Consider the following 10,199-nt stretch of genomic DNA (forward strand, 5'->3'; position numbering starts at 1 on the left):
TAAACAACTAAATTGCCCCAGTTTTGTCTTTGTGTGTGTTTTCTAACAGGGTTGTTCTGGTCAAACCTGTTTTTCCAGTCACTCGTCACCAGGCACCTGAGAGGATCTCATTACCGGAAGTTACCGAGTCTGTTGTCACCTGGGCAGGCCCCTTAGGTGAGAGCAGTCGGTTACTACAGCTAGAGACGTCGATACAGTGAGTTAAAAGTTGGAAAATATAGGAGCTTAGGTGTTCATTCGACGCTAGGAAGATTTCTGTGCATTTTCTGCTGGTTTTCACAGGAGTATTGTTGGAAAGGGACCGTGTCGTGGAACAAACAAGGACCAAACATGCTTGTCAGCGGGTTGGTTTCGGCGGCTTTGTTCTTTCACGCAGTGACAGGTGAGTGATGTGGGCCAAAAGTTTTTTAGTTTGAGGACAGTCAACGCTTTATTGTCTTTACTGTTGCACTCTTAACTCTACAACAACAACAACAACAACAGTAATAATTATAGTTGCTATTTAGCCCTTAAATACTAAATGAACTGTTAGCAGGTGTGTTGTTACGTCGGGCCTGGTCCTGGAAAGAAAACGATGGCCTGCTTAGTATCTGTTCTGCTTATGTGAGTACAGGTGGTTTATGATAAGTCGAAGCTGATATTAGAGAGCATTAAAAAACGGTTCTTGTTTGTAGTCTTAAAGTTGTAGGTTATTTTCAACTTTTGCTACAATGTCTCTTTAAAAACAACGTGAAAGACCAACAGATCTATTACGCCCTGGGAGTTGGGATCAGCTGAATATAAGCAACCACAAATATGTGGAAGACGGAATATTTATTATTTCCTCCCCATTTGCAAGAACCACAATAGTAATTAGATCATGAAAGTAAGAAGGGTGCTTTACAAATACAGCTTGTAATATTAATAATTTTACAGTCCTGTTGTGACTATTATATATATAGGTAGCAATATTTTAGTAATATTAAAACCAATTGAAGTTATGTGAGGCCACAGTTAAAATAATATTGAGCATACTGAAGGTCCCAATAGAGTTGATTTCCACCATACCTATATAGAAAGCAACAATGTAATCAGTAAGTAACTTGTCAGTGCTGTAGATCTATAAATTTGTGTCTGAGTTCAAATATTATGTTTGAGAAATGTCTGTTCACAAATCCAGCAGCCACTCATCATGTGATCAAGGTATTTGAATCTAATTTGTTTGGGAAAAACTTTTGACCTGGTTATTGAGAGACCCTGTACAATGCAGCTTACAGAGAGAGAGGCCTCTTCAAAGTTGTTGCACTGAACGTAGAAATTTTACTTTAAGGCTTCAAAGTGAGTTTCCCATGGGTTTCTTATCTGAATGTATTCTCAGCAGTTTACCTTGAGAGACATTTATCTCCCCAACCCTGAAACTCGCAAAGTATGCAAACAAGGAAGTCATGGAGTGCTCTGGTTTCATTTTACACTGAAAGTCTGTATCTCTCTGCCAAACCAAAACTGTGACTGAGCTGCCTTATCTCAGCCGAGACCAACTGTGAAAGACGTGTGCAGGATTCAAGGAAGTCTGCCTGTCATTAGTGTACCTACAATAAAAATGTCATCTGTAAACTTGAATTATTAACTTAAGTTACTTTGGAGTTTTTGTTATATTTATATTTTCATTTCATTGTAAGTTGCGTGGCGTGTACAATGAAAGACTTTGCACACAGTTAATGATTAACTGGCCCCTGCTGCTGTTCTCTATAGTTGAAGCTTCTCTATGGCTTGTCAAACAGCAAGGTAGTAGTTATATCGTCTAACTCCCAACACTTAAAGTAATGGCAGTGGTGTCATAATGTAAAGTGGTGCAATAGATGCATAAATGGTGTGACAGACAGTCTGGTCACTGTATGCATTAATGATTTAGTTACCCGTGTCTGGTGTCAGCACTGCTGTGCCTGAAAAGACCCAGTTTCAGCCAGACTGTTGACGGTTTCACCGGAAGTTTTCTGGCTCAGCAGACAGGCATGAGCCACATTTTTTTGTCCACACCCTGAAGGCTTGTGAGCATGCTCTGCCTTTTGCAAGGGGTGTGTCTTTGATCTTAAGTTGTTTTTCTTTAACAGAATATCAGTTTGTGAACTGCTCCTGTGGGGATGATGAGCTTCGATCATACCCCTTCATCTATTGGTGTCACAGCAGTAGATCTTTTTACCCTAAATAAGCACAGCACAGTACAGTTAAATATTGTTTGTAGGCAGAAACTAACAATTATTTTGATTAAAATTCATATGCTGCTTATTTTCTTTATTAATCGATCAGTCATTTAGTCCAGTAAACATCAGAAAATAAAAAAAACTACCTGTAGCAAATTCTCAGAGGTCAAATTGACCTATTCAAATTGCCTAACCTGAAGAAGCCAGTGGTTATTTATTCAGATATTCAGTTTACTATCATAGAATATGAAGAAATCCAACAAATTTTCATTACCTATATTTATTACCTGTTGAGTGAGATGATGACATAATTAATACAACTCTACAGCTGTATGAATTTTCTCATTACTACAACTGTTGCTGTTATTGTGTCATTTTATTATTTGCATCTTCAATGAAATGATGATGTAAGCATTAGCATTCCTAAATGGTGCTGGTGCCATATGTACTGTCACTCACTATTAATAATAATAGGTATAACTCTCTGTGTAATGCAAATTCAGCATTTTCTTCCACCAGATCTGGATTATTATCTGGATCTGCACCAAATTGTAAAAAACTCATAGATGTCAACATCATAAATATGTCTGCTTTTATACATAAAGAGCCAAACATTATTTCCTGAGAAAGTGACAAAAATGTCTCTCAGGCCTCATCCCTCGAACAGTTTGGTGCAAATTGTTTCAGGACTTTTTGTGTAATCCTGCTGACAAATTAACAAACAAACCAACAAATGGACACAGTTTAAAAAAATAAGCTCCTTGGTGAATTAAGTATTAAAACAGCTGCAGATTAATTAATTCAGTTGGTTAATCAACTAATCATTTCAGGCCCACTAGTGCCCACAGGCATGCTACTGAAAATTTTAAGGTATGTTGCTGTTTGGCATTTTGATGACGGAGTACTTCCTGTTTCTCCCATCAATCATCTTTTGACATTCTGTGTAGTGTAAGAGAGTACATAACATTACATAACATAACATAACACAGCCTTGGTTTAACCAGGGTTCATGTCTGTTGCTGCTTCTTGTGAATATTACAACACAGAGTGTTTTTATCTTGCTTCTTACCAAGCTTTAACCTCATATTGAAGAGATTAAAAATATAGGCTTCCAACCCAGAAACTGCAACATGACTGTTTTGTCTGCTTTGGACGGGAACTGTTACTGCATCCACTGCAGTCACTGACCAAATCCATCAAGACTAAAAGCAGAAGCTGTACTTCAAGGAAGTGAGAATTTAGACATTGCACAGAAAAAAAAAAAAAAAAAAGCGGTGAATGTCTGTCACTTGGGTCTTTAGAGGCAATATTTCATCATAAGCAAACTCAATGAATGAGCATTTTCAATATAAAATATGTCATGTACTTATTATTCCATATATACTGTATATTGTGTATGAATGTTTTTCCTTTGCCTGTTTCCAGTATGTATATTATGTTTATATATTCCAACGTCAGTTCATTAAATACAAAGGTGTATTATTTAAAGTCTAATTACCTGTTTTATTTCAATGTTTATGTGTCTAGGTATAAGTGGCTTTTCGGTCACTACCAGCACTCCAACTGTGCGTGTGAGAGAGAATGAAGGTGAGTCCCTAAAAATATAAATTGATTTGAATGTAGAAGAAAAGCCAGGAAGTAAATAAACAATGTTATCAGTGAAGTATCAGCTGAAGATTTAGGCAATGGTACATCCATTTTATATATTTTTCAACAAAAAAGTATGAAGTACAATAAATGTGGGATTATACTTCTGTGTACAGTGGTCCCACAGTACGTGTCTCTGGCATAGGAACTGATTTGTGTGTGTACTGTAAAGAGGAATATAACTGATCTTTTTTTCAGCTTGGTGTATGTTGGCCTCAATCAGAAATCTCCACTGGCATCGTAAACTTGTAGAAGAAAACACAAACAACCAAAACCACCCATTCACACTTCTTATGGTCACCACATGGCATTGTTTTCGCCATTGTAGCCAAAGTATAGTTACATTTTTTTGAGGTGCACATTCACCAGCACGTAGCTAATGCTGTGTCTTTTTGCTGTAATTTCTTAATGGAGATGCAACACAGGTAAATTAAAATACAGAAAAAACACAGCACAAGGTATACACACACACACACATACCCACATAGCTGATCAGAATTTCTATGATTAAATTTGAATTCTGTAAAAGTCATCTGTCTTATCAATGGTCTTCAACCTGGGATTCTTATCTATCAGGGCCTCAGAGAGGCCATTACACAATACATAGTATAATAATATCAATAGCAATAATTGTGAAAACCTTCCCAGTCTAGTGGTGTGTTCTTTTTGGATTTATTGTGAACTCTGTTGTTGCTGTTATTTCAGGTACTGACCTGAAATGCAGTTATTCAGCGGACTTTGGTCGAGATGCCAGAGTGGAGTGGAAATTTAAGAACTTAAAAGGCTCACAGACATATGTGATTTTTGATGGTAAACCAACAAGTAAGTAGATGGTCATGTCTTTTTTGTCTGCGTCTATCTGTAGCATGTTAACATATCTCAAAATCTACTACAAATCTACAATGAGATTTTTAATTTATTTATTTCCAGCTGAATAATTTTTTTAATACGACTACAAAAACTAAAAAAAATCCCATACTTTATTCCTATATTTTATTCCAAATACTTAAATTCGCTTTGCACTTGCACATGCATATCACCCTAAATGATCCTGCCAAATTTGATATGACAGTAGCAAATTTTGCATGTTGATAAGTCACTTGATGATCACATGATTTCCTATGTGTTTATGATTCAGATTCAGATTGAAAGTTTCCAAATATTTATAAACAACAATTTTAGACGAGGCAGCTTTGGCAGAAGCCCGTGCTCTCTGAATGCTTTTGTTATGTTATGTTACGTAATTCAGCAACTTTTCCACAGCACCATATTCCAGCAGAGTGACGATGTATGAGAGCAATCTGAGAATCTCCAAAATGACCGTGAACGATAATGGAGTGTACGACTGTGAGGTGTCTGGCAACAGCAAGTTTGGTGAAGTCAGGGTGACGGTGACTGTTCTGGGTAAGGATCCTTTTTAATCACATTCTGAAAACGCATCTATCCATTTATACTTCACCCACAGTCACAGCACCACCATAAGATAACTGATATTCTGTTGTAATCTTTATTTATGTTCTGTAATGTAATCCTGCTGTACGTGAGTAGACCAGCTGTAAACTGAACGTTATGTCCCGCAGTTCCTCCATCTGCACCCGTGTGTAGGATCCCCTCCTCAGTGACGACAGACAGGCCAGCCACTCTGTCCTGCCATGACAGCGTTGGCTCACCTCCTCCCAAATACAAGTGGTACAGAAATGGCACCCCTCTGCCCATTGATCCTCACAAGATGTCTGGCTTCCAAAATGCTACCTACCGCCTGAACCCAGATAACGGCGACCTGGTCAGCTACAACTAATTACTTTGCACATCTGTACTGTGACAGCTGTGGATTTTTAAAATGATACATTTTGTGTTGTCCATTGTCTTTTGTCTGTCTGCAGAAATTTCCCAAGACAACCAAGATGGACATGGGTGATTACTTCTGTGAGGCTTTCAACGATGCTGGTCCTCCTCAGCGCTGTAGAGCTGTGAAAATGGAAGTCCGTAAGTGCTCCTCACTTTAATTTCAAAAACACACTTAAGTCTGAGCTGAGTTGAGTTTTTCCTTGAGAGGGAATGGAATAAAATAAATTACAATAAGGTTATGTATTCAACTGGTGTCAGCGGGTGTAGTGGGCTGTACAATCGTAGAGAACAATAAAATGCTTTTGCATCAAAAGAGTATATAATCAGACTTTCGTCATACATCTTTCATTTCCAATTATGTTTTAATAATCTGGGTACTGGAACAGTTTTAGAGTTTACTGTACTAGTTTACCACACCATGATGACTGACTGTAATTCAGCTAATGAAACCTCAAAATGTCATGTTTTCTTTAAGGTGATGTAAACGCTGGAGGAATTGTTGCTGGGGTAATAGTGGTTCTGCTGCTACTGGTTCTACTGGGATTTGGCATTTGGTATGCCAACAAGAAAGGATACCTGCCAAGTGAGTTTTCTACATTATATGAAAGGCATAGCATTTATTGTGATCATCAATATTGTAATACCCAGTGTTGACATTTCCAGAAACCTTGCACCTCTGAATAGTTAGTTTGTTGGGAATTAAACTTATTCAAATTAAACTGAAAAAAAGTTTTTTTTATCTTAAGTAGCACATTGTGTCCCAAACAGCAGTAAAAGAAAGCAAGTTAGTGGCAATGTATGCTTTTTTCCCCCTTTTTAACAAGTTAAGGAGGTAGTCAAACAAGGTAGCTGTTGTGTTCTACAGCTTATTAAACTATCAGCATGAAGTCTGTCATTGACTTCCAATAGGCATTAAAGTGAATGAAATAACATCTTTATAATATGTCATACTGAAAACACTTTATGAAAGAGAAGTTTAAATCGGATAACATGGGCTCTGCTGTAATGATCTAATCACATGGTGTCCAGATCCACCTTTCTTATTTTAACAGCATAAAAATGGTTTTAGCAAAAGGGGTTGCACTTAGTCTCTTAATTAATCATCGGTGTGTTTTGGGTGTAACAGGCAATAAACCGATCAGAGTGCCATCTCCCTTTCCCTTTAAAAGCCAGGTGTGCCTGCACCTCTGCAGATTGCAATTATTATGGCAGATTTGCCAGGTAGTAAGAGAGAACGCTTTGCAGCAGAAAAAATGGATCTTCTCATGCTCAAATTGAAATCGTGCAAGCAGACTGACTACAGCAGCAGCAGGAGAGCTAGCTACACAAATTAGCAAAGACACCTGGCTGTGTTTGCTGCTGCTTTGCGCCAGGTATAAGATAGGGCCCTCTAATAATTAAAAGTTCCCATGACCTGCACACAGTTATGTGTTAAGTCTTTGTTTCATTAGAGGGAGGAGGGGAAAACAAGATTGTTTGCAAGATATTGCCTATATGGTTTTCCATGCAGGTGGGGGAGACTTGACAGGGTGTCACAGTAAGACGGAGATGGGAGGCAAAGATACTGTGTGAGGTGAAAGGGGCAGGTGCATGCTGGTGTTCTAAAAACAACCTGAGGGTAATGATTGTAATTTGGCCTGCTGATTTGCAACTGACTGACAGTTGATGGAGGCAATGAAGGTATTTTAAAATCCTTGGCGCCTGATTGCTGCACTTTGCAAAATTCATATTTCTTCTCAGAGTCATTACTTAGTCTGAATCCAATCTGAACACACCAACATGACACACATAGTTTTAGATTCAGTGTGACTTAGACTTTCCAAGGATATCGTTATTTCCATTAGTAATAAATGTCCGTAAATCTGTGAAAAGATGCTGCTTACAACACCAGAGTTTGCCTGAGAATCATCACCTTTTTAAGTTTTCTTCAGTGTCAGAGTAATTGAAATTGGATGGATGCGGGGACAAAAATCACTATTTGTCCCTACATCCATGGTTACATTGTAAACAGCAACTGTTAAAGGCTAATTCGTCATACTTTTGATGGTGTCTATTTGCAAAAATGTTAACAGCTAAAGTTTCAGCCCACAGCTAACTCACTGACACGGATGCCATGACATTATATTTCCTGTTTACATCCCCCAAAGCCCCCAGATAACGGGGACATGGATTGTCTGGGTTGAAGCACACAGTGTCACATTCACTTTCATTTTCAGCATAATCATGCTCAGCATTAATTGGAAGATTCAGATGCATATTCATCCTTTATGTCTTTGAAGAGACAGTGTAAAACCTGCCCTTCATGTCCTCAGTGGTTGAGCTTGGTCCCAGCAACATCAAGCATGTCCTATGTGAGACACATAGCAAGTGTCAGTTAAAACAAGAGCAGCTATATGTATGTACTTCTCTATCATGTCATTTATCCTTCTAATGTTTCCTTTTTTCCCTTTTAAAGAGAAGAGCGAAAGGTAAGACGGTTTTCTTTTTTATACTTTTTTTAATGGATTTAGCAGATCATCAATAAAGTAGATGGTTATCCGTGCCTCTGTCTCAACATGTTTCTTTTTCCCTGCAGCAAACCAAAGTCCAACGTGGTCTACCAGCCCCCATCAGTGTATGGTGGTGAAGATGATGATGTAAGTGTGAACTTGTTATTCCAAAAGCTTTATATCACAGTCAAGTTAATTTAGATTTTGATGATGTTTATTTGATGTTTGTTGCCAGGGGGATTTCAAACAGAAGTCATCCTTCGTGGTATAGCCTGCAAGCAGAAGTCACTACAGGAGAGCACCTTGGGTTTTAAATTGATCTCAGCATGTTTTTTTTTTTTCTCAAGGTTTTCTATTGACTGGATTTGTATTTAATAATTTACTGCAGATAGGTAATGAGCCGTCTTTCATACTTTTATAGGTTTTTTTTTTTTTAATAGAATGAGCTGTGACCACTACTGACCCATTTTAGCCTCAGATGTTTCTCCACCTTTGTTTGGAGTTTGTGTTTCTGTGTTTCTGATTTTGTCGTCCTCCTAATAAGAAAACTTTGTTTTTTTGTTCCAAATATATAAACACAAGTCAAATGGAGAACGGATAATGCCAGTACAAGTAGGAAAAAATCTGTGTATTTGAATGTATTCAGTTATTTTCTTTGCAAGGGAAATGAAGATGAGTGCAATAGACACCCTTTTCTCAGCAAATGCAGTTTTGATAGAGCATTTTAAAAACTCTCACAATCAGATTTTTATTACATTTTTTGACTCTGTAGCATAATTTCTTTCAGTAGAACTCCCTCATCTCTGAGTCTGTGTACCTATCTTTTTCTTTTCTTTTTTCTTTTTTTTTTTTTTTTTTACACAAACTGTTGTAATGTAAAATATTCTGCTTCTGTTAAGGTTTATTAAGGTTTATTGCTTGTAAATATAATGTAATAATTTTACATCTGTAATTTAGAACAATTAAAAAATCAGGAAAAGTTATCACCAAGCTTCCTGACACAAACTAGAAACAATTAACTTGGCTTCATTTGTGGCTGTGGTGGAGACTGTTTGTATGACATTAACATTTTAAGTGCAGTTGAACTAATACTACATTCGTCTCCTTTGTGTTGTCTGATAAATACGTTTCTAAACCTAAGAACTACATTGACTGAGCTCATGCATTGATCTTTAAAAGTGTGTAGGCTGACAGTACAGGGATGAAGCAAACAAGTTGAAGCAAACAATTAACGATGATGTGTTAAACAGGTTTTTAAATGATTACCAGCATGTTTGTAAGCCTTGCCTGTAGCCTTATCATTAACTACTCAAACAGTTTTGACATGAAGGTCATATTACTAGTTCTGTTGTATACCCCCAACACTAAAATGACACTCAATGATTTTGTATCATTTGTTAACCTTGACATCCACAAATTCTCAGGTCGTGCATTCAGGTGTTTTGAAAAGGTCAGACATCGGTACATATCTATAATCTATAAGGTACGATATTGAAATTGGGAAACACTGTTATCACATTGCTTGACCTTTGTAGACATTTTGGAGCTGATTGATCAGCTGATGATTGTAACTTTGCTTGACATATTGGTTAATAAAACTTGTTAAATTGAATCTGCTCTCGTGTCTAAAAAACTTAATATTCAGCTTTGCAGAAACACAGTTAAGCCTCATTAGCATTGCTTGTCTTTACTACCTGTTTTTCTTTTAACCAGGTTGTGCCAGGGAAATTACGCAAGCTAGTTTTACTGACAAGGTCACTGGCTGCACATTAGAGAATACAAGGTGAAGACTGACAGTTTGGTGCACTCACCGCCAAATTATGTCTTTAGGAGCCAAGAAAAACAAACTGGAAGGTACATTATTGACCACTGAAACTTTACTACCCCAGTGAACAGCTTCATTAGCCCTCTGTTTTGAACATTGTACTCTTCTGTTACGTCATTAAAATGCTGACAAACACGCAATCGTTCAGTTAAGCCATATACCACTCCAACAGTAATGATCCAATGAAGTGCATGAAGCATACAGTTGCAC

General features: G+C 37.4%; 1 protein-coding gene across 3 annotated transcripts; it reads left to right on the top strand.

The window, feature by feature from the left end:
* Positions 1-76: 76 nt before the first annotated feature.
* On the top strand, positions 77-9,776 carry f11r.1 (F11 receptor, tandem duplicate 1). 3 transcript variants are annotated; one of them, XM_056398260.1, is made up of 11 exons: positions 77-196; positions 283-382; positions 3,708-3,767; positions 4,533-4,649; positions 5,091-5,231; positions 5,408-5,610; positions 5,711-5,813; positions 6,151-6,258; positions 8,131-8,143; positions 8,251-8,311; positions 8,400-9,776. In XM_056398260.1, exons 2-11 carry the CDS (start codon positions 331-333, stop codon positions 8,433-8,435), a joined length of 894 nt encoding a protein of 297 aa, XP_056254235.1. In that variant the 5' UTR covers positions 77-196; positions 283-330; the 3' UTR covers positions 8,436-9,776. The 3 variants fall into 3 exon arrangements, with proteins under 3 accessions (XP_056254235.1, XP_056254234.1, XP_056254236.1); XM_056398261.1 differs by having other exon boundaries at positions 138-156; XM_056398259.1 differs by having other exon boundaries at positions 118-382.
* Positions 9,777-10,199: the final 423 nt, after the last annotated feature.

This window comes from Seriola aureovittata, chromosome 15, assembly GCF_021018895.1.
Source record: "Seriola aureovittata isolate HTS-2021-v1 ecotype China chromosome 15, ASM2101889v1, whole genome shotgun sequence".
NCBI lineage: Eukaryota > Metazoa > Chordata > Actinopteri > Carangiformes > Carangidae > Seriola > Seriola aureovittata.

Coding starts and splice junctions, on each gene's coding strand:
- f11r.1 (XM_056398260.1), top strand. CDS start 331: ATGCTTGTCAGCGGGTTGGTTTCGGCGGCTTTGTTCTTTCACGCAGTG. Junction 383..3,707: donor GTTCTTTCACGCAGTGACAG/GTGAGTGATGTG, acceptor TTATGTGTCTAG/GTATAAGTGGCTTTTCGGTC. Junction 5,611..5,710: donor ACCCAGATAACGGCGACCTG/GTCAGCTACAAC, acceptor GTCTGTCTGCAG/AAATTTCCCAAGACAACCAA.